The sequence below is a fragment of the Hordeum vulgare genome, chromosome 7H (genome assembly GCF_904849725.1).
Source record: "Hordeum vulgare subsp. vulgare chromosome 7H, MorexV3_pseudomolecules_assembly, whole genome shotgun sequence".
NCBI lineage: Eukaryota > Viridiplantae > Streptophyta > Magnoliopsida > Poales > Poaceae > Hordeum > Hordeum vulgare.
The window spans coordinates 103,525,842-103,552,849 of record NC_058524.1 but is presented as its reverse complement, the minus strand read 5'-3'; the positions used below and the strand labels follow the sequence as shown (position 1 = coordinate 103,552,849).

The window sequence follows — 27,008 nt, the reverse complement described above, 5'->3', positions numbered from 1 at the left end:
AGAAACACTAGGTTGATCAAGACCTCAGACAAAGAGTAAATCAAGGTGATCAACACACAAAGCGTATAAGATGTACCGAGAGGGATCAAGTGATCCCATGGTATGGTAAGCATTGTCCATTACGTGTTTGTGTACTAACCCATGGTCTTTGTGAGACTCCTATGTGGGTGTTAGGTGTGCTTCCATTGGGCTTGCGTCAAAAGGAAGATCTCATACAACCCATGAAGGATGACGGCAAGTGGTGATCGTCATCAAGATTATGGTGTGCAAGTTCAAGTGGATCAGCACGAATATATCATTGAAACTATTGTCAATAATCATGTGTTGATGATAAGGACAACCTCATGTGCTAACAAGGACAAGATCAAGATAAGCATTCCTGAGCACTACATGCTTGATTCTTGTGGATGTTCACATGGTGGACAAATGAAGATTAATACATAAGCTAGGCTTTCCGCATTGTGTATGGGAGAGCTACTTGAAGACTTCATCATGTCTTGCTTTCAACTTGAGCCAAGAAGGAACAACAACATCAAGCTCAAGTGAAAGGGCTAACTCAAAGGTATCAGTTCCTTTGACGTTAGTGGTGCGGAGTGATGATCAGCGAACAAAAGTATACACTCGAGTATGGATCGTCAGTACCCTTTTATGATTCTTGAGTCCTTAGGGATCCCACACTATTAAGAGGGGATCACATGTTTTGCGATGAACTTGCTCAAAGTACATCTCCACTGTTCTGCTCTGACCACATCTCCACTGCTCTGCTGTTATCTGAAAACAGAACCAGTTCCTCGGACATCCGGCTTCCTCTAGACGTCCGAGGGCCGGACGACCGACTGCTTCGGAAATCCGGAGCCCTTCACCAGAAGTTTGTGAGTCATATAACTCGGAAATCCGGCTCCCTCCGGACATCCGAGGGCCGGACGTCCGACCAAGCCCCGGAAATCCGGACTCCCCACTTTAAATCCCCTCTCCCACTTCGTGAGAGGGTTGCCCAACACAGACTTATCCTCATAAGAACACATTTCCACCTCACACACATTTGCTCACTCCAAATCTTAGATCCCAAGAGCATTTGTGAGCCCCTTTGAGAGTTGTTCCAATCAAAAGATAGATCGTCTCCCTCTCCTTCTCCCAACACAAGCTATTTGTGATTTGAGCAAGTTTTGAGCATTCCCCGTGATCTTGTTACTCTTGGAGGTTGGAGACTCCTAGGCGGTAGGAGTTCTTCGGAGAGGAATCAATCTGTGTGATTTCCCCCGGAAAAGTTTGTGAGGGTTTGGAAGCCACCTCAAAGGCTTACCACTAGTGGTTGAGAAACGCCTTCGTGGTGTTATCTCAAAGGGATAATAGGGTGAGCCTTTGTGGCGTTGGTGTGCCTTCGTGGTAACATCCACCTCTCTAACGGTGACTAGCTTCCCTCCAAGGAAGTGAACATCGGGATACATCTCCTCGTCTCAGTGACCTTGGTTATCCTTAACCCTAACTCCTTACTTGTGGTTTACTTGTGTTATTTGAGCATACATACATTGCATATTGGTTGTGCTCATTATATTGTGTTGGCTATTTCTTGTACAAGATTAATCATTCAAGCATACCCTCTATATCCACACGTTCATACTTGCAGCCTTTGATATATCGTGTGATATAGTGTGATCTAGTATCTTGTGTTGTTCACCTACTTGTCGTATAGCTCAAGTAAGGTTGTGTAACTTACTTGTGCTTGTTAGTAACTGCATTGTGTCCATCTTTGTAGATCGTGTTGTTGATACACGTTGCAGTGCCCTAGTGCATTTAGGATTTGTGCTTGACAAGTACCCTCTTAGTTTATTTCCGCATTAGGTTCAAGCCAAATCCGAATAAGTTTTTAAATAGCCTATTCACCCCCCCCCTCTAGGCGTCATCGAGGTCTTTTCAATTGGTATCAGAGCTAGGTCTCTCTTTAATTAGGTTTCACGACCTAGAGAGTATCGATGTCGACTATTGGATTAGTGCACAATGGCACCTTCGACTTTGATGGCACAAATTATACCCTATGGAGAATTCGTATGCTTCATCACTTTCGGGCCATGGGCCCAAATACTTTACGAATTGTTCTTGTAGGGATTGCCGACAAAAAGGATGATGCATCTTCATCTACTAATGAATTGTATCTTGATTGTGAGGCTTTTCTTGCCATTCATCGAACCATTAGTCCTAAAGTGTTTAAGTCTATCTCGACTTGCAAGTCAGCTCATGAAGTTTGGACTAAACTTGAAGATATATATGGTGGGTCCAATCTTGATGAAGACGGTATTATGATGAAGGAGTTGGTGCATGAGCTCTTCACTCTTTTCGATCTTAAAGAGTCCACCACTACTTCCATATCCGATTTCTTGCACACCTCAGCATCTTCAATCTCACAAGGTAATAACATGGTGAGTGCAGAAATATATGTTGATGAAAATTTCATAGCCTCTATGGACACGAGCATATCTAGCACCACACATAGTGTAAATTATTGTGCTGATAGGTCATGCATTTCACCTAAAGATCCCTCGGCAAATGTCTGTGGTGATATGCCTGCTTCCTCGTGTCCTCTTGATCAAAATATCTTGTTTCTCCCTAGTTGCTCTATGACTAATCATTTAGGGGAAATCAAGAAATATGAAGTACTTTTGACTAATGAAGAATCTGATTCACCAAAAGAATCGTCATCAACTCCTCCAGTTCACATGTGCCTCATGGCAAGAGGTAATAATGAGGTATCATCTTTCCTGTGCAATAACGATGATATTTGCGATGAGGATGATGATGATGACTTGACTGAAAATATCTATGTGATCAGTAAAATTCTTCATAAAGCTAAAAATAACGCTCTTCAAAGGTTCCAAGATGTTCTTGCTTACTTTGAAAATTGTAATGATTCACTTAATCATGAACAAGCTAAAAGTGAACAACTTGAACATGAACTTGAGAAGAGTCATCAAGCATGTAGAGACTTAAGATCTTCAAAAGGAGAGATTGAAGTTGCTCATGATAGACTTAAAAGGGATTTTGAGGTCCTTCTCCTTGAATGCAAGAATGTCAAGGGAGAGCTCGTCAAAACCTCTAAGATATTTGAGGAGCTTCAATCTACTCATGAGAAGTCTCTAATCGCTACTTACTCCTCTCATATTGTTGATGATACTTGTACATCTAACCCTATCTCTTTTGAAGTATCAACATTGAAGGAGAATGTTGAGCTACGTGCTCAACTTGATTTACTAACTAGCAATTATGGGAAGTTGGAAGAAAACCATGCAATGCTCACAAGCTCTCATGCCGATCTTCTAACATCCCATAATGTGCAAAAGTTAGCTCATGAGGCTATCATCACCAAGGTAACATCAAGTGAGCCTCATGTGGACAATGGCACTACTTCTAGTCAAAGTACTATATTTCCATGTGCTAGTCCTCGTAATTTGTCTACTCATAATGTTGCTACCTCGTGTGATGAATTACTTTCCTTGCCTTGTTGCTCTAACATTGAAGCTTACACTTCCTCTAGTACTTGCATTGATACTAACCGTGCAGAGGAAATCGAAGAGCTCAAGGCCCAAGTCACTTCTTTGAAGAAAGACTTGGAACAGTGTCATAAAGGGATGTCCACACTCAACAACGTCTTGTGTAAGCAAACATCTCCGAATGACAAAAATGATGTTGGAGTAAACTCAAACAAGAACAAGAGGGGCCTAGAACAAGTCAAGAATTCGGCCAAAATCATTTGCTTCAAGTGCAAAGTTAAAGGGCACCATGTTAGATCTTGCCCTCTGAAGACGAAGTCTCAAAGTCACAAGCAACAAGGGAAGCGGCCACAAACTCAATCACATATTCAACTACAAGTTGAAGGAAGGCCTCTTCACAATAAGACCCAAGCCAACACTCCCCAAGGTGAGAAATCAACTGGGAAGAAAGCAAAGGGTAGATGTTGCTACTTATGTCGTGAGAAGGGTCACGTCGCTTCGTCTTGCACAAGAGGTAACTTATCCAACCCAATCACTATTGATGATATCTATTCCCTTGGGAAGGATAAGGTTGGCAATGTGTTTGCCAAGTTTGTTGGTACTCCAAATGGTGTCAAGAAAAGAACCATTTGGGTTGCCAAGCCTATTGTGATTAACCTCTTAGGACCCAACGTAGTTGGGGACCAACAAGTTCAAACTTGATCAATAGGTGACTATGGAGGACATTAAAGACTTGGATACATAAGGAAGATTTAAGGGGTCTTCATCATTCATATTATCTCAAGCCAAGTCATTTGGATTATCGAGTTCCTATCCTATATCCAATATGCCTCCTTACGGTAACTTATACTTCAACTGTTTACATTGTTAGGTGATTGCCCCTTTGCATGTTGTGGTTTTGTACCTTGCATGCGTTTGTATATGTTGTGCTTCCAACTTGCTTATCTTGAGTAATTGAGTATGTGTATGTTGGTTTGCATATCAAGTACATGTGAGTCTTGTATTGAGCCTTTTCGCGTCTTGTTTGTATTTTTGTTGGCTCTTGTGAGAGATTAATGGATTATCCCATTGTAGGGGAGTGATGTGCTTTGCACACCTCACAATCCTATAAATGTGTATACATGAGGAATACCACTTAGTTCTGATACTTCAAGATTATCTAGTTTCTATGTGGTATGTCTTACTCATGAGAAATTCAAATTCTATATAGTCCATTAAGTATCTCTTGTTGGTTTTAATTTGCCACTTGTTAATGTTGTTGGTTTATCACATTATGGGGGAGTAATATGCTATGTGCATATTACAAACCTAGAAAATGTGTACATTTGACGTGTTGCCACTTAGTGTTGATATTGTAAATTATCTTGTTCCTAGGTGGCATGTTAGCTCTACAAGTGTCATTTGCTCGCGTTTTATGGGTAAAGATGATCTTGGATATATTTGTGATCTACCAATGAGTATCACTTCGAAAATACTTCTTGTCCTTGACAATTGGTATTCCCATCATGGGATAGGAATTGCTAATCATCTTTACATTGGATTTTGTGTTTCATTTGTCTTCCTTGCCTCTTATGAATCTATTTTAACATGTCTAGTGTTTTTATAGATATAGAGAAAGTGATGATCCCATCGTGTGCATTTTGTATTCAAATGCAAATTCTATATAATGCACGTCCCTTGGGGGAGCTATCCTATTTTCTTTAGAACACTCTCTTTATCCACCCATCATAAAATCTTTTGATCCCCATCAAGTATGTGTTGATGGGAGGCAAGTCTTGCTCTTTATGATGCTTTGTGCCATCATGAAAATTTGTCGAGGGCTTGGTTTGTTGGAACCTAGCTCTCTTTTGGAAACTAGATACCTCGTGTTTGTTTTCCTTCAATTAGTTTCTTGTTGCCTTCTATTTGGCATGTGTCAATGGATATCTCATTCCTTGAGGTATATTTTAATTGATATCCTTCAAGTGATAGTTCTTTTGTTTTAGGATCCTATTATCACTTGATACCTTGTCTTTTGATGACTTATCAACTTTGTGTTGAGTTGATTCTTGAGAGTCTTGAGCATGCGTATCTAGCTACTATATACAACTTATTTTGCTTGCTTTCCTTCTTTGACCCAATATATAAGGGAAACTCCACCCTGTCATAAATTGGCTAAAGTGTGCATGAAATTCAAATTCGTATCTATATGCACATATGTATGTGGAGTTTGTCCTATGTATTGCTGGTTTTCTAACTCTTTGGTCCCAATGAGTTTGGGCACCATTTTGTTTGTTTTGTTGTTCCAGGAACAACTGGAGATGCATTGGATGCTCGGCTCACCTATAAGGAAGATGTTGAGACCATGTGATTATTGGAGCCAAGTTAGGATGATCAAAGAACAACTATCTACTACATCAATCCAATGGTGTCTCAGTAACAAGTATCCACTTCATGCATTCTTTTCTTGCAAAGGACCCAACCTGTCTTTTCTTTTTCAGGTTGCATCATGGCATGAATCTCTTGATTTGTTCTCGTAGTACTTGTTTGCTTTCTCAAAGCATCCGAACGATGATGTCTTACTACTAGTTGGGATGTCTTTGATGTTCGTATGTTGGAAGTTCATATTATACAATAAGAAAATATTAGGCCATGTGATATGCTTCCAAGCAAAAGATCTCATTGATATATTTATGACTTCCTTTTGGATATCTAGTTTGTTCCTTCTTGTAACCATTTCGTGTGTACATCCTTCTTTGTGGATATATATCATCATGATTGTCTTCTACTTAGAATCTTTTACACATGAGAGAAGTTACATCTCTAATTAATATCCTCTTTTCTTTCACGATCATCATTGCATTTCCTTTTTCAGCTTTTGGTGACTTCGTGAAAAGTTTTATTTTGAGTGCGTATCTTATTTTCCTACATCTTGATGCACTCTTTGGCCGTGAAGAGTATTTCTCCTCATACTTGTCTTGATGAGGGTTTTTGCCATTTCAATTAGTATCTCTCCTCTTGACAAGGTTCTTACTTTCTATCCTCACAATGGGTTGTCACAAGCGTTGGTTCTTGTTTTGTTTATTAGTAAGCTTGTGAACCCATTTTCTAGTATGTGTGTGTGGGAATGATATGTCTTGCACTTTGTATCTCATTTCATCAAGACTATATTGATGAGTAATGCTCATCCTTATCTTAGTCTTCTCAAGTGCTTTGCCATGACTCACACACATTACTTTGGTTGAGCCTATTCTTAAGTTGCTTCTTTTACATGTTGCTCAACCATTTGTTTTGTGCAATCGATATGCTTACTGTCTCATCTATCTTCTTGCACTCGTTGTGTGTTTTTATAAATTTTGGGGGAGCAATGATTCTATTTTGTGCACCTGTATCAAATACAAAAATCTCGTATTAGTGCACAAATCATGGGGAGCTTCTCTAGTTTTCTTTTTAAACACTCTGTTGCCTTTATCATAATATCTTCTATTCATGTGGTTCTAAGGACCATATGATTGTTTGTTCCATCAGGAATCTTTTGATTGCTTGCCTCTATTTCTGTATGTCTTTGTGGCACATGATCCTTTTATTTGCAATCTTTGGGTCCTCAATATAGTTTGTTTTCCTCCAACTACTTATCATTGTATTTGTGTATTCTTATGCACTCATTTGCTGAGAAGTACACACTTTTTGGAGGACCACCTACTATATTGGCTTTCTAAACTTTTCGTCCATTTTGGCAATCGATGCCAATGGGGGAGAAGTTTAGAGAGTTTACTTTGGATATGTTTAGAGGGTAGTTTACTTTGGATATGTTTAGAGGGTTTTTGCTTTTATTGCGTAAGCATTTACATCTTGCACACATGCATTATTACCTTGTATGTGTGCGCTTGGTTATGCTTATTTCCTTATATAAACTCTCTTGAAGTGGTTGTCTTCAATTACCAAAATGGGGGAGATTGTTAGAGCATATATCTCCATATGTGGTTTTGGTAATTGATGACAATTCCTGTGGACTAATGGTTGCCTTAAGTTATATTTATAGGATTTGTCCATAGGCACTTCTTGAAGTCCATCTGTTGGGTTCAAGGAGTTTATATGATGACCAAGATGTTATTCAAGGTATTATCCAAAGAATGGTCATAGAAACACTAGGTTGATCAAGATCTCAGACAAAGAGTAAATCAAGATGATCAACACACATAGCGTATAAGATGTACCGAGAGGGATCAAGTGATCCCATGGTATGGTAAGCATTGTCCATTACGTGTTTGTGTACTAACCCATGGTCTTTGTGAGACTCCTATGTGGGGGTTAGGTGTGCTTCCATTGGGCTTGCGTCAAAAGGAAGATCTCATACAACCCATGAAGGATGACGGCAAGTGGTGATCGTCATCAAGATTATGGTGTGCAAGTTCAAGTGGATCAACACGAATATATCATTGAAACTATTGTCAATAATCATGTGTTGATGATAAGGACAACCTCATGTGCTAACAAGGACAAGATCAAGATAAGCATTCCTGAGCACTACATGCTTGATTCTTGTGGATGTTCACATGGTGGACAAATGAAGATCAATACATAAGCTAGGATTTCCGCATTGTGTATGGGAGAGCTACTTGAAGACTTCATCATGTCTTGCTTTCAACTTGAGCCAAGAAGGAACAACAACATCAAGCTCAAGTGAAAGGGCTAACTCAAAGGTATCAGTTCCTTTGACGTTAGTGGTGCGGAGTGATGATCAGCGAACAAAAGTATACACTCGAGTATGGATCGTCAGTACCCTTTTATGATTCTTGAGTCCTTAGGGATCCCGCACTATTAAGAGGGGATCACAGGTTTTGCGATGAACTTGCTCAAACTACATCTCCACTGTTCTGCTCAGACCACATCTCCACTGCTCTGCTGTTATGTGAAAACAGAACCAGTTCCTCGGACATCCGGCTTCCTCCGGACGTCCTAGGGCCGGACGACCGACTGCTTCGGAAATCCGGAGCCCTTCACCAGAAGTTTGTGAGTCATATAACTCGGAAATCCGGCTCCCTCCGGACATCCGAGGGCCGGACGTCCGGCCAAGCCCCGGAAATCCGGAACCCTGCACCAGTAGAAGTTGAGTTCTATAACTCGGAAATTCGGCTCCCTCCGGACGTCCGAGGGCCGGACGTCCGACCCCCTTCGGAAATACGGAACCTACCACCAGAAGAAGTTGAGTTGTATAACTCGGATTTCCGGTCCTCTCCAGACGCCCGGTCGCTGTTTAAATTCAAAATAGTTTCAGCCGTATCTACAGGCCTCGGACGACCGACCTCTGGCGGACGTCCGACCCCTCGTGGACGCACGGACTTCCGGCAACTGTCGGACGTCCGGACCCTGTGTGACTTAAAGTACCTCCAACGGCTGGATTTCACTCCCCCACTATAAATACCCCTCTCCCACTTCGTGAGAGGGTTGCCCAACACAGCCTTATCCTCATAAGAACACATTTCCACCTCACACACATTTGCTCACTCCAAATCTTAGATCCCAAGAGCATTTGTGAGCCCCTTTGAGAGTTGTTCCAATCAAAAGATAGATCGTCTCCCTCTCCTTCTCTCAACCCAAGCTATTTGTGATTTGATCAAGTTTTGAGCATTCCTCGTGATCTTGTTACTCTTGGAGGTTGGAGACTCCTAGGCGGTAGGAGTTCTTCGGAGAGGAATCAATCCGTGTGATTTCCCCCGGAAAAGTTTGTGAGGGTTTGGAAGCCACCTCAAAGGCTTACCACTAGTGGTTGAGAAACGCCTTCGTGGTGTTATCTCAAAGGGAGAATAGGGTGAGCCTTCGTGGCGTTGGTGTGCCTTCGTGGTAACATCCACCTCTCTAACGGTGACTAGCTTCCCTCCAAGGAAGTGAACATCGGGATACATCTTCGTCTCAGTGACCTTGGTTATCCTTAACCCTAACTCCTTACTTGTGGTTTACTTGTGTTATTTGAGCATACATACATTGCATATTGGTTGTGCTCATTATATTGTGTTGGCTATTTCTTGTACAAGATTAATCATTCAAGCATACCCTCTATATCCACACGTTCATACTTGCAGCCTTTGATATATCGTGTGATATAGTGTGATCTAGTATCTTGTGTTGTTCACCTACTTGTCGTATAGCTCAAGTAAGGTTGTGTAACTTACTTGTGCTTGTTAGTAACTGTATTGTGTCCATGTTTGTAGATCGTGTTGTTGATACACGTTGCAGTGCCTTAGTGCATTTAGGATTTGTGCTTGACAAGTACCCTCTTAGTTTATTTCCGCATTAGGTTCAAGCCAAATCCGAATAAGTTTTTAAATAGCCTATTCACCCCCCCCCCTCTAGGCGTCATCGAGGTCTTTTCAGCTGCTCGCTGTCCCAATGAGCCACGCCCCTAAAACATGAAATTCAAATAAGTAAACATATATATATATATTAATCTGGTTAATTATTTGTTTTAGATAGTATGACACGTGGGTCCCTCCCACTAATTAAACTGATTAATATTTAGTTAAACCTAATAAAGAAATGTGTCAATGACATGTAGGACCCACTGGTCATATTTGACCAGTCAAACCCTGTTGACTGCTGATGTCATGCTGACATCACCACGATGTCATATTTAATTATCTAATATAATTTAATCTGTTTAATTCCTAATATGGAATAAATCTTAAAAATTGATATAAAATAATCCGTAGCTCAGATGGAAATATTTTAAACATGAAAGTTGATCAGCAGAACGAGACGAAACCATATACACTATCCGCTCGTCCGTCACACATCCATAGCATAGCAAATGTGGAAACTTTTTCACCGTTTTTGTATGACCGGTAGTAGCCAGAGATCCGGGAAATATCGTGAGATATTTTCCCGCTTTGTTTGTAACGTTTAGTACTGCATTAGGTCACCCCTAGCACGGTGTATTATCTTGTCATGCTTTGTGGTGTGTTTGCTTGCTCTCTTATCTTCTACTTCCTCCTTCCCAAAATAACTGGCTCAACTTTATACTCGTTCTAGTACAAAGTTATACTAAGCTTAAGACACTTATTTTGGGATGGAGGGAGTATATCTAAATAGCTATCACTCACTAACCTATTTCTCTCAGCTTGCGAGTATGCCACCTCATCTTTAACATGCATAGAGAAAGGCCCACCACAACATGCATCCATGTATAATAAAAAGCCACCTTAACATGAAACACATGTATGAGAGTTTACATACAACTATGATATTTATATTATACAATAACCAACATAGGAAATCATTTTTATGTTACTACTCTACATCATCATGTTCCATACAAACAATTTTCACTGAATATATTGCAAAACATTCCCGCAACAACGTGCGGCGTATCATCTAGTTTATTGTGTTTCCCCTTCGTTATTTCCTTTCCGGTAGACCCCGAGACCAATGATGATCCGGTGATCGACTACTTCCCAGTCGAGGATCCGTTTTGTCTGCAGAGCAACAAGGCAAGCAAATCCCCCTTGATCATTCCTATATCGCCTATTCTTTCTCCCTCGTGCTTGCATTAGAATTTTGCTACTGTTGTAGTCAGCTCCTATATCTGATGCATGGCCTAATTTTGATGAACTGCTACTTTCAGTAGTGCACCTTAAAACTGTTTAGTATAGGTGGAGCAGTCATCCCCTCTGACCCCTTAGTCCAGTTGCCCCGCTTTATTGTCGAGTCTCGATCCCTGATCGACGAGCCAAGATCTGACACAACACTCACACCCCCCCCCCTTAGTTGTACGACGCTGCAGAGCTACTATCGGGTACCAAGGGTGACACCTCGCCAAGTACTCAGGATGATATCTCTGTAGTACAACTAGTCGGCCGTGGTTATCGAGGGTGATTCCTCCTTCACCATTCCCGACGATTACTCTGTCGTGCAACCCCTCAAGTGTGAGACCCTCGAGGGTGATTCCTCTAAGTCCACCTTGACGGTTACATCGTTCCGAATCCAACGAGGGTGATACCTTGGATTCCCCCTGATGTTACAACCACACAGTTACTTGACCATGATACTGGGAACATTGATGAATAATGTTATGCGGGTGGATTCCCGCCTGTTTGTGTCATTGAGTTAATTAAAATGTTAATGGATTTGAGTATTTCATCTGGGTTGGTCGGAGACCTTTTCGCACTAACCGGCTACACGGGAGAAGTTATGGGTACTCGGCGTCGTGGTATCAGCCGAAGCTTTTCACACGTCAGCAATGGAGCGGTGCGCGTCTGAGTGGTCCCGAGATGCATCGCGCTTGTATTAAGGGGTGCTAGGACTGACATCGGCCGCCCTTGCATCATGCAGGAGTGCATAGGGCAAGTGGGCCCATGACCCCTTTGTGCTTAGGATTTAGACCGGCGGGATGACCTCTCTATTGAGTTTAGGTGGGGCTGTGATGTGTCGATATTCCGAGGCCGGGCATGACCCAGAAAAGTGTGTCCGGCCAGAGTGTTATCGAGCGTGACGGGAAACTTGGTGCAACCCTGTAGGGATGAAAATTAACTATTCGGATAGTCGTGTCCACGGTTACAGGACGACTTGGAGTTGTGCCCTGATCTTATACAACTACAATTGTTACTTAACTGGAATAGTTGCTTCGGGATTGCTTCCTCGCAAGGAGTCGAGGGAGAATCTCGGGGCGTGACCTCATATTAATATTGCTGCAACAATATGACTTCCAATTCTGTTACCTGTTCTACTCTCGTCTATTGCTGCAAGACCCTTGAAGATGCTAGTCTTCGATAGGACTAGGTCTTCTCTCTCTTTCTTGCATTGCTGCAGTCAGTCCACATATAAACCATTATTTGATACTGATGCATACTTAGCATAGTTCTGATATAAGTCTTGCAGTACTTAGCATAGTTCTGATATAAGTCTTGCGAGTACTTTGGATGAGTACTCAATGTTGCTTTGCTCCCCCTTTGCCCCTTCATCCGTTGCTGCGACCAAATGATGGAGCCTAGGAGATGGAGTATTCTACCAACGACGACTGCTACCCCGACGGTGCCTACTACTACGTGGAGGCCATTGAAGACCAGGAGTAGTTAGGAGGTTCCCAAGCAGGAGGCCTCGCCTCGTTCGATCGTGTATCTTTTGTGCTAGCCTTCTCTAAGGCACCCTCATGTTTTATGTCTGTACTCAGATATTGTTGCTTCCGTTGACTCGTGTGTTTATCGAGCTTCTGTATTCTAGCCCTTGAGACCCCTGGATTGTAACATGAAGTTTGTATGTTTTATTTGTGTCTAGATTTGTATTGTGATATCTTCCCGTGAGTCCTTGAATTTGATCGTACGTATTTGCGTGTATGATTAGCGTACGATTAAATCGAGAGCGTCACAGATGTCCACGTACATTTAGTTTTGAGGGGTATCTCGGGGAGACGTGTGTGAGATCTTACATTAGGTGAAATATTTAAGATCATTTAAAAAATACATGTTTAAATATTCTCTAATTTTCTATAGACATACATTAATGTCTGATGTACAACGTCAAAAGGTTTTAGCTCCTAATTCAACTTACATTAATGGCCAATGCTAGGCGCCGACATATCGGCTCAATAGTTGAGCCGGTCTAGTCCTAGTTAAGGATGGCAATGGGTAGGGTATGGGCAGAGTAGAGCAATACCATACCCATACCCGTCTAGTTAATGGGTATAAAATTCTACCCATACCTATACCCACGGGTATAAAACTTTACCCATACCCATACCCAACGATTACTTGTGCCCATTGGATACCCAGCGGGTAGAACAAATTGTACACAAGTTGTTTACAATTTTACACTCACTGATAGCACAGTTGACACAAAGTTGAATTATCTTGGCTCGATAAGAGGTAGATGAGTACATGACCACGAGCAAAATTGAGAAATCACAACATACTCATAAGTTAATAGGAGTAGATGAGTCACATGACAAATTAATGATTAATTGGCGATAACATAACATTAGTTCACAAATGGGTAGGGTATGGGTATACCCACGGGTACAAGGCTATACCCATACCCTACCCATGATTTAACAGGTAGGGTATGAGTACTACCCATGGGTATAAAAGTGTGTCCACACCCTGCCCATGCGGGTACGGTACCCGTGGGTACTCGTACCCATGGGTAAAATTGCCATCCTTAGTCCTAGTCGCTCGACCAGTTTGTAAATACCCGTTGGATCTGACCTAACCGTTCTTTAAACTTGCGGCGTAGATAGAAAAAGGCACAAGAAAAGAAGGCAGCGCCGCCGCTTGCGCATGCCCACCATCATTGATGTTGCTCACTAGCGTCCCTATAGCTTGTCCGCAGCATGGCCTACCCCCGGTTGCAGCGCCCCCGGTTCGCCTAGGCTCTCGCTGGTTCGCCGCATGCAGCTTCTGTTGGTGAAGGTCACAACTCCGGTGAACAACAACACCCCATATAGCTTGTAGCAACGCCGTTTTTCATCGACGGGCGCATCCCTAACAAAGCCGTCTAGTAGTTTGATGGGTTGTATCAAGCAAAAAGTCTTGTCCTAACAAAGCATTCATCGTTCCAACAAATCAAACATCGCCGTTGTCGGGTTGTAACAAAAATAGTCACAATTTCCAGCAAAACAAAACGATGGTGCCAGCAAAAATGATTCACGATAGTTTGGTTCCAGCAAAATGTTAGTGAGGTTACACCTTCCTCGACGACTAGCTCCAGCAAAAAACAATGATGATGCTAGCAAAATGGGTCTACGTTCATTTGGTTCCAGCAAAATGTTAGTGTGGTTGTAGCTTTTCTGGCGACCACCCAACAAAGTAACATGCTGGTTGCATTGCAGCATCGGTGTTGGTTCCAACAAAATGTCAGTAATAGCTTTTCCGGCAACCGATTCTAGCAAAGTGGCATGTCAGTTGCAGCATCGATGCCCTCAACAAACGTTGCTCGTCGTTGAGTCATGCAACATGGGTGCGGCCATATCATGGCCACCCGTCGCATCATTTGTGGCCAACCCACCGATGGTTTGAAGGGCAACTGGTTGGCGTCGCCGACACCCGTGGACTCCGTCGAGGCTGCTGGGAAAAGAGGACGCCGACCATGAAGAAGAGCTCATACGCACATGCACACATGCACTTGAAGCATTGGTGCAAAAAAAAAGCAAAAAACCGATAACATGGAGAGAAGGGTGAGGCGTTTAGGACGACATCGAATGGGCTTCGGGCGCATCCGCTCGTCGTCGTTGTCGTCAGCGGTGTCTACGACATGCGTGTCCCAGAGGATAAAGAAGGACCGGAAAAATAAGATATGTGTGAAGGGTGATACAACATTTGGCCCGCACGCGACCGATCAAAATTTCAGCCGATCCGCGGGGTGAAAGCGTTTTCCTACATTGATAGAAACAGAAAAAAAAATGTAAATAGTGTCAAAGTACTATTCACCAACAATTATTACTGTTCACTTTCAAATTTGAAATGTACATCGATTTTGATATGATTTTTTCTGAAGTTATAGACATAAACCACGTGGATGTTGTTCAGATATTTTCGAAATGTCTAGGTAGGTATGATTTTTAAAGTTGATCATGATCTCACATGGAGATCTTCTACAAGTCTTACCGGGGTATGTGGGTGTACGGCATGAACGGCGATGGTGCTCCGCCGGATTTTGATTCGAGTTACAGGCCGCTGATGGGCTGCGAGGCCCAAAAAATAACTGGAAAAGCCCATGTACCCTTTGTCCATCTACGCGTGGCTGTCCAGTGCCGAGGGTTTATAAGCTCCAGTTGTCCAACACGGCCAGTCGCCCGCTCCATTCCCGCCCCCATCAAACCCCCCTCGAGTTCCAGAACCTTCCAGAAGAACGTCCCGCACCCGTCGCCCTCTCCTCTCCCCATGGCCGCGTCAGGGGCGGCAGCGGGCGGCGAGAAGCAGTTCCTATCCATCATCCGCGACTTCGCCGCCGAGAAGTCCCACGGCGGTAAGCGTCCCCCCTCCCCGCACCCACCCCCATAGCGCCGTAGGGTTTCGGGCCCCCGGCTGACGCAGTTGCTTCTCCGCTTCGAGTGCAGAGCGCACGGTTTCGGGCCTGAAGCGCCGCCTCGACGACGTGGTCTCAGCGTCCGACGCGGCCACGGCGGAGCTCGAGGCCGCGAAGAGCGCGCGTGATGCGGCGGAGACGAAGCTGCGCGGGAGCGAGGTGCAGGCCTCCATCGCCGACGCGTCGATACAGGCGCTCGAGGTCTCCCCCCTCATCTCTCTCGCCCCGAAACGTGTGAATCGTGTCTCCGTTTACTGCCAGCTCGCCTGATTTTGGTTCGACGTGTTGTCGTGGCGCGTTTAGGCGACGATCTCTCATCTCCAGGAGGAGATCGCGAAGCTGGGCTCCGAACTGGAGGCGCTTAAGGTCAGAAATCTCGATAATCGAAGCGGGTTCAGTTAGGGTCCTGGTCTCTTGTTGCTTAAATATGACGCGGTTTTTGTGTTGATGTTGTGTGTGTGATTGGAATTGCAACTGTCGGGGCTCCGAAGAGCAAGGAGGACATCGAGAGGTGAGTGGGATGGAATTTGTCTATCTGTCTGTTTCTGTTGTGCTCCAGACCTGCAGTACATAACAACTAATTTACACATGCGCCTGCGTTGGTTGTTTCAGAGACGAGTTCTTGAGGCAGATGCTTGAAATGAATGCAAGGATTAGGTATGTGCTGTTCATTTGGTTTACCAGCAATGACTTCATGTTGTTCCCTGGATGTAAAATACCATGGCCGTTGCTAGTGTTGTACTTCACCTATTTCTGACCAAACTACAGCGCGGGTTCGAATAGGGATATATGTGGATCTCCAAATTAGAGTGATGCATGAAGTAGAGCATTGTATATGTTATAACACAGTAACCTGCAGTAAGGGTAATCATGTGAGATTTTGACATGTTTCAATTTTTGACAGCATTACTAAGATCCTTTGCTATAACCTTATGAAGATGGTGTTAGGGGATACTGCTCAGTTTTGTTTAATTCGTCAAAATAGTTCAACAGAATCACTTTTCTACCTTTTCTTATTTATGTCCATTTGGTATATTTTCTTTGCCTGCTAGCTGAAACTTACATCAGAAGTTTCTTCTTTGCCAATTATCTCGAGATAAACTTCATTCCTCCTCTGCAGGCAGTTTCAACAGAAGGCTTCTGCAGAATTAGCAGAGAGGTACTCTGGACTGCCATCAGCAGATGGTAAGCAAGGCAAGTCAGCAGAGGGTAAGCACGCCAACTCGTAGTGCATACATAACACCTTCGCTTCCTGAATACCTTAAGAAGGCCTCCTGTAATTTTGCAACTCCCTTATTATTTCTGTTTGATCCCTTATGAGTAGTTTGAAGGATAATTGGAGTCGTAAGTTGCGTTTCTGTGCTGTTCTTTGTTATGTCTGTACCCAAAAGCTTGTTACCTTTAGCTCAATCATCTGTGTCTTTGTTGTGGTGTAGAAGAGTAAGGGTGCACATAATAATAATGTAATGGCTGGTAAGCTGCTCTTGTATTCTGTTCTTCATAACAAGATAAATATGTGATTGCTTAATAAGATAAAGAATGTGTTCCATTTTGTGTTGTCAATATACTTACAGATATAATTTATGTTATTGTTGGCTTTGTTTTTCCGTGATCATTTTGTTAACTATGTGCTTTGCCATGTGCTAAGGATATGACTTGCATGATACCTCTCCCATTTGATCTTGTGAATCATCTGTCATAAAGTACTGTGCTCAATATGGCTATTTTCTTGTTTCTTCTTAGACTGAAATGCTCACCTTGGCAGGTCAAAATGTGAGCGACATGAATGAAACTATGGACTCAGAAGGTATGTTGATAGATTCGGTTGATCAGATGAACAACATTAATGCTGAGGTGCATGTATTGGAGGAAGAGTATGAAAAGGACCTGCTTGAACTTGAAAAGGTTATTTTCTCCATTCTTTCCCCTGATATTGTGTTATTTATTAACTATTCAATTGATGCGATACACTTCTTTGGTTTTCTCTTGACTGTACTAGTTCGGAAGAAAATTGGTGATAAAGAATTTATGTGAGGGACACAACATATTTGCCACTCACGTGCATATTATCTGCATTATCCTTTTCATCAAAAGACAAAGAAAATAGTGTTGATGATATTCATCACGGTGCAAAGTATAGTAGTTTCTGCTGATAAATACTTGTTGTGCTAAATGTTTCTGTATGCTAAACACTAGGACCGGATCATTATAATTCCAACGGGTTGGGGCTAACAAGTAGGTAGTTACTGGTAGGCAGATGATGCCGCTGCATCGTTGGAGAGAGAACCAGTTCCAAGCTATAGCGCTTCTCGTAATTTTAACAAGAAGATAGCACTTGCTTTTTTGAAGTATTCTTTTGCAGGAATGCACATTGTTCGGCGATTTATATGGGCATGATCTCTCAGAAATACTGTTTGCCTTGTTTTACAGCTGCGTCATGAACTGGCTGATGTCCGAGCAAAGAGAGTTCTTATGGAGGCTGTGATGAAAGAGACGAAGCAGTTGCAGGAGCTCGGAGGATATCCTTTTTCACCAGTCTAGAAATCGCTACATTTGCGCATTTACATAGATGCATGCTCTTGCTGCTGCTTCTTCCTTGGCGTGTGTTCGCGGAAGCTTTCCTTGACTCGACGCAAGCGCGTGGCCGAGCTGGAGAGCGTGCACAATTCACTCGCCGAGGAGCTGCGGAGGCGCTACATCTGCCCTGGCTGCGGAACCAACAACATGGCGGGGGAGGAGGAGGCAGCGCCGGCAGCGGCGGTGGCAAACTAATTAGAGAAGTAGAGAACACGCCGGTGGCTTGAGTTCCCAGTAAATCAGTGACAAGGATCAGATTGTTTGTGGACGTTAAGAAAAACCTTAGATTAGCCGGCTGTACTTTGGCGAGCGGTTAGCTCTTGTCGTTGCATTACCCGACCTGCAGTGCCTATCGAAACAACGGGGACACGGCCGTAAAATTTTCAGTGATCAGTACGAACACATGTCTCTGTTCCTTTGCTGTCCCTGTCTGGTATTGTGATCTGAACGATTGCGAATCCACACTGCCATTTTCACCTGCTCTCTACTACAGAATTGGCTTTGCAGTTTGTGTCAACAATAGATGCATCTCTTTCCTGAAAAAAATTCACGAATATCTGAACCCTAGACGAATACTTGGATGTGTATGGGGCTAGGGTGACCAATGTAGGGCTAGGGTGAGGCCTTCATCGCTGCCAACTCCGCATACACACCACCAAATTTTCTCGGCTTTACATTTGACACACACAATAACTATGCATAATTGACTTCGTCGCCAATTATCCAATGTAGGGCTAGGACAACGTAAGTGTTTGACCAATGCCAAATATGCTATATATTGGGACACACCGCTGTTGATTCTCATGTCTCACCAGCGCCAACTACACAAAATATTGGGATGCACCGCTGTAGATCTCCCGCTCACAAAAACTAACCTCATATCATGTCAAAATTATACAACAACATAAACTACCCTACGAAAAAGAAAAGAGAAAACTAAACGGAGCCATCAAGTTAGTTTCTCCAAACTTTGTAATAACTTGACAGAATTTTCGATGTTCCTGGACAAGAATCTGGATTCATCCATAGCTTCTTGCTTGGAAAGATAGCTCTTAGCTGCTTTGACATATGGGAATCCGGGCCCAAGCATGTGAGAGGCACAAGATGCCTTGGAAGCGAGGAGCTTGGAATCACCTGCAACACCACGGAAAACCTCATTATCTGTGATCAAAACACAGCAGTGGAACTGAAACCATGCCAAGTGGGGAACATATGCATCTGTTGCACTGAGCGTAAAAATGGGAGTTGCAAAAAAAGAAAAGGAAAATCACGAGTATCAAGAATTTAGAGAGCACACTATTCTGGTGTAGCTGACATCTCTTCATTTTTTATATCGCACAATACAGAATTTATTCGTTAATATCTGTAACCAGCTCTTTATTGGCATGGGAAACATAAGGGCAGAAATTTAATACACTTAGCTCCATAGCATTGTCTTGTTCCATGCAGGAGGACCTCATCATGTGCTGATATTTTCAAGGTATAGGCATTGCACCATGTGGCTGGCAATTACCCCCTCTGTACCTAAATACTTGTACTCGGGGAGAAGTAGACTAGTTCTCACCAACTTTAGGTACAGAGGGAGTACTAGCTGCTACCTAAAAAATATTTTACCGAGTGATAGCCCTATCCAAGTATGATGGTTCTATACACCAATAAATCTAATGGGCTAACCAGGGTCCACGTTATAAAGATATCTATCGCCTTTTTGAAAACATGGGCTGCCAAGAAAACCACGAGTTTCAATGCTGATATCTGACATTTAGTGATTACCCTATTACCAATGTCATCTTGATGGCATTTACTGTCTGACAAAGTTAATCAAATGAAAGGGAGCACCGCGTGATTGTATTTCAACAGTAATTGAGTTCGAGGAACAAGCAAAGTTACCTTTCGCGGTTTCCGACATATAGATGTTTTGGCTGAAATGACGGTTGATCCACCATTTGCACCGGAGCTTCCATGATTCCCTTGTATGTTGCTCAAAGAAGACTGAGGAAAGACTACTAAAAGGATTGATCGATGCCTCTCCTTCAACATTACATGAAATACAATCCTCGTAGTCAGTAGTACGATCAGAAAAAAGCCGAAGGAAGCATGATACAAGCTCCTCCCAGACGAAAGGCTTGCCGTTCACAGAGTCTAGATGCAAAGCAATTCTCTCAAGTAGTCGTGTGGTATTATAATATCCTGGGGGGGAGCAACAACAGGTTAAGAAAATGTAACCATTGCCACAAGCAAAATAATCAAACCATTGACATTTCTGAAGTTCACATAGATACGCAACGTAATAACTTCAAAAAATGTGAAGCCACGAGTAGCATTGAAGTTCATTTTTTCTTCTGATATCACTACTAATATTCTGTTTTGATGATCACAAAAATGGCTTACATTCGACGATGTACTATACTACACACACGATCTTCTCTACTAGCAGCAAAGACAGCATGGAACTCGTAGGACTAGTAACAACTAACAAACTAATGAGATTTCCACTTTATACTAATAAAATAACCAGTATCAGTAATAACTGTATGGTTGTTTGAGACTAGAATACTTGACATGCAACAGGCAAGAATAACTCGGTTTCTTCGGGATTGTAGTTTCAAATTACTTTTCCAGTGATGAAATCAAGAGCATAGTTACACAATAGCAACATTTCCATTCTCTACACCAAATTTAGTGCCACAACAGAGGGTGAGTAGTTATAGTGCCAACCAGCCACCCTTAACTTCTAATAAAACCCTTGCTTTACACCTTCCAACTGATGAAACCACTCCAAGTAAACACCTCAGCCTAAACCATTATAATTCCCATACAACAGGTTTAAGTGATGTGGAACGTAGGTGTTGTCGAGTAATAGTAACACATGGATTTAACACTTTTTCTTTCCTCAATAGTCCATTTGTTTATTTTATTCCGCTGATAAATGTCCTATGTGCAGAGGAAATATGGACTTTAGAATAGTTCATTACTTCATTCCAGTTTTGCTGATACCGTTTTTTTCTGCTAGAATGCACGTAGCAGCACCAATGTAAGGAGTCAACTACTAAACTAGAATCGATCAAATAGTAGAGCACCATGGGAGGAAAAGTCTTCGGCCAAAACCTTTTCTGTGCATTTCAGTTAGCCTCTCAACCGAGTAGCTACATGTAGGATCTCTTTGCAAAGCTTCCTCATAGCAAGAAGATATAGTTGATACTTGGTTTTGGTCAAAATACTCTAGCAATCTACCACGCAATCTGCATTACAAAAACTAAACTTCAGCCACTTAGCTCACAACAGCTTATCTCAGTAACAAGGAACAGAAAACAGAAACTACCATAGTCAAAAGATGTTTTAGAAACATAAAATGAGAGATGAGATTTAAGATAGCAAATTGCTTCAAATGATAACCAATGACATGATGGCTTATCAACCTGAAAGGAAGCGCTGTAGTAGAACCGCGGCAGGTCCTCTCAAGTTCACAAAGTGCATCTTTCAGTTTATCACCAAGCAGGAGGATCTACACCATAGGAAAGGTAGCTAAAATGGGTCTACAGATGAAAACAAAATCCATACAATAAATTGCATGGTTATATGCAGAACATGGAGCACCTGTTTGATTGACAAGTACCTGTATTAATGGTAACAAGGCTGCCATTACTGGTGGCGAAGAATGAAGAGCCACTCTTAGACATCTTTCTGCATCTGTGTAGAAGGTATTAGGTGTTGACTTGTACTTCCAGTACGAATCAAAGCATTCACTTGAATTCCCAGCAGCATGCTTTAGACGTAGCGGCAACAAGGTTTGTTCCAATCCTTCCAAGTACCATAATAAACATCTAGCATGTTAACACATAAGTATGCGGAGCTATAAAACAAGATTGATAAAGATAACAAAAGTAATGGACAAACGGTTGCTCAGATTAATGAGCCTAGTTGATCTGGTGAGGGACAGCCACAAAGCTAACGTGCAACACATTGCTACCAAGGATGAAGGATTGATCCAACTCTAGCAAAAAAGAAGGATAAATCTACACAATGCTTCCAGCACCTTCATCAAAAGCTGTTTCAGACTTGCCGCATGCAAAAAAGAAGTAACAGACCTTAGTTGTCAAGCATTGTTTATATACCTATGGACTCTTCATGATTTTATTCCTTGCTTGCTCAGCACTCTTTGAAAATTCATGTCATAGTCTCATGTTTTAGATCCAGATGTATCAAATAAAAGTAAATGAAGGCTAAATCTGGTTGCAGTATTACATGCTGAAGTGGATGGTAGAAGAAGAAAATGTATTAGAAGGTATACTCCCTCCGTCCCATAATGTAAGACGTTTTTTTATACTAGTGTAGTATCTAAAAACGTCTCACATTATGGGACGGAGGGAGTACATTACATCAAGCCAGTGGTTCTTTATGATTGCTCCAGATGTTCCAGTAACGTAATCACTCAGTGTCTTTTTTCACCCCAGAACTCTAAACTACCTAGTACTTAGTGGAAGGAAAAAAAAACAGATGAACATCTTGAAGAAGTAGATGGAATGTCACTAACCACAGGTAGGGGCATCAGAGGTATTAAAAAATACGCTTCGAAAATCTTCAGAAACCACTTCTTCTTTCACTTGTGAATCTACTGAATCATTTTCCTTAACAGGATAAACAAAATGAGATTGCTTGGGAATCTTGCATATTTTGTCTATATTCCCGTTATTGATAGAACTTTCTGAAGAGCAAGCAGGAAAACTGGCATCATCAACATCAATGCTGCAATTGTCATCTGAACTATCCTGGAGACCCTTATCTCCACAGGCATTCGATGACACAGAAATTTTGCATGATTCATCGTACACATCAAATCTCTCAAGTTGCATATCTTTGGGCAAGCCAGAGTACCATTTATCATATGATATCAAGCCATGTATCAGATTTAGTGTTGGTTCCATCTTTAGTCCGTCCTTCGTGAGGAGGCTGAAAAAAGGAATAAAAGTTCTCAATTCTTCTATCTCAGTGCTGAGCAGACATGTCTGTGGAAGAGAAAATTAAAACAAGAAACTAAATTATCCAAAAGCTTCAACACCCGAATAGTATTTCAGTTACCAGAATTAAGACGCTACACATATCTTAACACAAAGTCTGCATTTAAGAGATGCATACTTTTGTACTATTTGTAGATTCCTTTCTTCATCATAACAAAATCCCTAGATTGCCGCATATGAAAACCACACAAATGTCTCATGAGCCGCTCAGGTGGTGGGAGGTGAGAGTGTACAACCACCCATGAACTTGAATTTGGGTGCCTATTTGTGTTAATGAAAGAATAAATTCCACACTCGACCAGATATTTGTGATACAGTGACAGTTTAAATCACATTTAGTTTTTGGTGACACTTTGAACCAGATTTTGCATAAATTATTCCACTCTGAATTGATTTATTTTAGCATTTGAGTTAGTTCTGATGTGATGGCCACACTCATTAGGGTGATGTAACAGTCACTTATTGCTTGACACATCGCAGACTAACTGTGGTGTTATTTAAACATTTATTTTAGCATTTGGCAAACATGGATCCGATGTGGCAGAAGGCTAAGCAAAGGTCCAACAGCCAGTCTCTGCTAACTATCACTGCTCTCTGGTAACCCAAGCTCTCCTACATTGGACAGTCCAGCTAGCCTCTGCCATGATGGACATCGAACCTCTAGCTAGCCTCTGTCATATCGCCAGCTAGCCTATGCCATGTCAGAGAGTATCTGTGAGATGTGTGCCCCAATTAGCCTGCAATGTGTCAAGTTGTGAGTGCCACACCACCCTGGCAAATGGGGCAATCATGTCAGAACCACTTCAAAAGCTGAGATGATAAAATGTGGTTCAAAGTGGAATGTTTGCGCAAAATCTGATACATGAGTGACAAAAAACAAGAAGGTGGTTCAACCTGTTACTATGTAACAAATACCTGGACCAAATGGATTGTACTCTTAATGAAAAGTTACCTAGTACCTCACAGGTAATAAAGTCTCTATTGTCTGATAACATGTGGAAAAAATAATTTCTTTGGATTTAACATGATAGACTGATACTTGGTTTCTAAGGAATTGGGCATGTAAATTGTAACAACCAACAAGATGGCATGGCTATAAGCCTATCACAGATCATCGAATTCCCCAGAAACAACATGTCAAAAAGTGTATACAGGACACGACAAATGTAAACACCAACAGACTGTGTCGGTAACTCACACTCTTGTTGCATTGTGTGCATCGCCGATCTTGCCTTGTGAAAGATAAAATAGAGCCAGTTCGAGTTTAACCATGTGTTTCTGCCAAACAAATTAACAGTGTTAAGCAAATACAAAGGAGCATGATGTTTGTACATCTATTAACGTTATTGGATTTGCAATTCAATGTTATTCCAGGAAACATTTTTAATCCAATTAGGCTCTGAATAGTACCGATTAGTAACAATACAGATTATAACAAACCCATGGCTCCATTTTCAGGGGTTTGTTCAGATATGGTTGTATTAACAACTTTAATCATGGTATATATAATAATAAGATAATTAACTAATTTAAGATTGTATTATTCTTAAACTTGACAACAAATTAGGAACTTACTTTTGTACAAGTAGGCAACCACATTAGCCGTTGTATCCAAACATCAAAAACCTTCTGCGTCCTGTGGCAGTAGGTTCTCCTGCCACCGCTGTCCTGAGCAAGGCGTCTATGAATATCCATCGCATCCTTCAATCGAGCAACAAGCCTTCATTAGAAAACACTAACTCTACCAAAACCACGAGCTGCTATAAAAATTACACCCAGCATGTTCTGCTTACCACTAAAATGCTGCGGGCCTCCTCAAAGGAGTCAGGGCGCTGGATGCCAGGTAGGAGCACGGAGAAGACCCCGGCCGCATCTCGCCATTGGTGTGAGCGAACTAGATTGTGCAGGAGACGTCCGAGGCGGCCACGATTGGCCCACATGGTGGGTGCTTGCCCTGTCGTGGGCCTCTGGGGGAAGGGGCGTCGTCTCCGGACCAGCTTCCCTCCTGCGTCCTTGCCAGCGTCAGTGTCGAGCTCACGCTTGACGGTGGCAGTCGGCGTTGCGCTGGGCTGCTCGCTCCACTTGTCCGCCGAAGAATCGGCCCTTGAAATGCCCGGCAGGGTAGCTTGGGGCGTGAAAAGGGGCTGCTGGGTTGGGGTTACCGGAAGGTGGTCCCGGTGGCGCTTCTTGTGCGGTGGTGCGCCCAATGTTTCCCCTCCTGCATCCTTGCCAGCCCCGTCGTCAGCTTCAGGCTCGGTCTTTATGGAGGTGGGCACGGTCGTCGGCGTTAGGTCCAGCTTCCCGCATCGCTTGACATCGAAGGAATCGGCTTTCGAAATCCGGGATAGAATAGTTTGGGGCGTGGGCAGCGGCTGGGTTGGGGTTGCCGGAAGGTGGTCCCGGCGGCGCTTCTTGCGGGGCGGTGGGCGCGAAGTGCGAGTAGCAGCGGTGGTGGTGCCGACGTCCGGCTCCTCCTTGACGGGGGTGAAAGCCGGTGGAGATGGCGACAGCGACAGCGGCAGCCGCGCCATAACATGAGGCGGAGGGCTGGACCGCCGGCCGCCCGCAGGTGCTGGTGGCTGGTCGCCGCCGGCCGCCCCCGTCGGCAGGAACAGGAGTAGAAGAGAAGCCAAGAAGCGTACTGGAGAGAGGGCTGCGTGCTACTGCAGCCAACGGGGCCGGCCGGCCGGGGCGTGGTACTGCTGCGTGGGCTGGACTTGGTACTTGGCCTCGGGGTGGCGTCCTCGGGGTGGGTGCCGGATAGGCTCGTCGGCGTGACCGCTGGCGGCGAGAAGGCTCGCCCGGGACGAGGGGCAGGCGGCGGCGCGCTAGGGTTGGGCGGTGCGCGGGTCCGTGTGACGAGCAAAGACAGGGGGAGGGAGGGGGATCGGCCGCGAGAGCGAGAACGAGTGAAGGGGATTGGACGCTAAAGCTGGGCCGTGCTTCCAGGCCCGGCCCACGGGCATGTACTTGCGGCCCGGGTCGGCCTTCGGCCGGCACGGAACAAGGCCGATGACCGAGGCCGGGAGCTGCTGTGTACTTCCTCCGTTCCTAAGGCCCTGTTTGGGACCGCTCTGCTCCATCAAAAACACTTTCGTTCCACCAAATCCACTTTGAAGCAGTTTTATATAGAAGTTGTAGCTTTTTTAAAGAGAATTTTTGGCTTTTATCCAGCTTCAGTTTCACGAATGGAAAATTTGGTAGAAAAGATCTATTTGATTGGATGAGAGAGGAGAAACGAAGGGGTATCCACTTACGGGTGTCAGTGGTGGGTAATATCAATCCAACTCCAGCTTCTATAATTTTATGAAACACCTCCTAGAGAGCTTCATGAAAAACAGGAAGTTGGACCCTGGATTCTAGTTTTTTTGTGAAGCTATATATCGTGAAGCTACCCCATTTGGCTTGTGTTTTCTAGAGCGGAGCTGAATTTTTTAGAGTGGAGCAGTCCCAAACAGGCCCTTAAATATAAGTTTTTTTAAAGATTTTATTACGGGACTACGTACGAAGCAAAATGAGTGAATCTACACTTTAAAATATGTCTATATATATCCGTATATAGTTTTTTAATAAAACCTCTAAAAAGACTTATATTTAGAAACGGAGGGAGTATATCGCATCGCTCGTTTGAGATGAGCTTGGCCAGCGAGAGAATGCACGTCTCTTTTACTTTGACTCCACTACAAATCTGAAGTCAGATTTTTTACCGGCAAATTATGTTCACTAAAATGACAAGTTTACTTGGCGTACATGTCAAATCTGTCTTAGTTTATTTTGTTGTCAAAAATTATCGTGCTTGCAAACTAAATTTATCATCATGGCATCAATATAAATTGGAAAACGTTTAAAAGCATCTAACTTGTCTTTTCCTCGCGTACACCATCTTACGTGGATGCTTCGTGCCCCGTGGGGTTAGCTGTGACAGCCCGATGCC

General features: G+C 43.1%; 2 protein-coding genes across 2 annotated transcripts; one reads left to right on the top strand and one right to left on the bottom strand.

Moving 5' to 3' along the window:
- The first annotated feature begins 15,260 nt into the window (after positions 1 to 15,260).
- Positions 15,261 to 18,470, top strand: LOC123413128 (girdin homolog). The gene is made up of 9 exons (XM_045106084.1): positions 15,261 to 15,419; positions 15,511 to 15,680; positions 15,783 to 15,845; positions 15,971 to 15,990; positions 16,092 to 16,136; positions 16,600 to 16,688; positions 17,245 to 17,384; positions 17,910 to 17,998; positions 18,116 to 18,470. Exons 1-9 carry the CDS (start codon positions 15,335 to 15,337, stop codon positions 18,249 to 18,251), a joined length of 837 nt encoding a protein of 278 aa, XP_044962019.1. The 5' UTR covers positions 15,261 to 15,334; the 3' UTR covers positions 18,252 to 18,470.
- A 337-nt stretch (positions 18,471 to 18,807) lies between these two features.
- LOC123413127 lies at positions 18,808 to 25,941 on the bottom strand. Its single transcript, XM_045106083.1, has 9 exons — positions 24,868 to 25,941; positions 24,650 to 24,775; positions 24,273 to 24,352; positions 22,591 to 23,006; positions 21,673 to 21,857; positions 21,476 to 21,561; positions 21,165 to 21,298; positions 19,947 to 20,246; positions 18,808 to 19,190 (listed from the first exon to the last, which is right to left on the bottom strand). Exons 1-9 carry the CDS (start codon positions 25,603 to 25,605, stop codon positions 19,006 to 19,008), a joined length of 2,250 nt encoding a protein of 749 aa, XP_044962018.1. The 5' UTR covers positions 25,606 to 25,941; the 3' UTR covers positions 18,808 to 19,005.
- Positions 25,942 to 27,008: the final 1,067 nt, after the last annotated feature.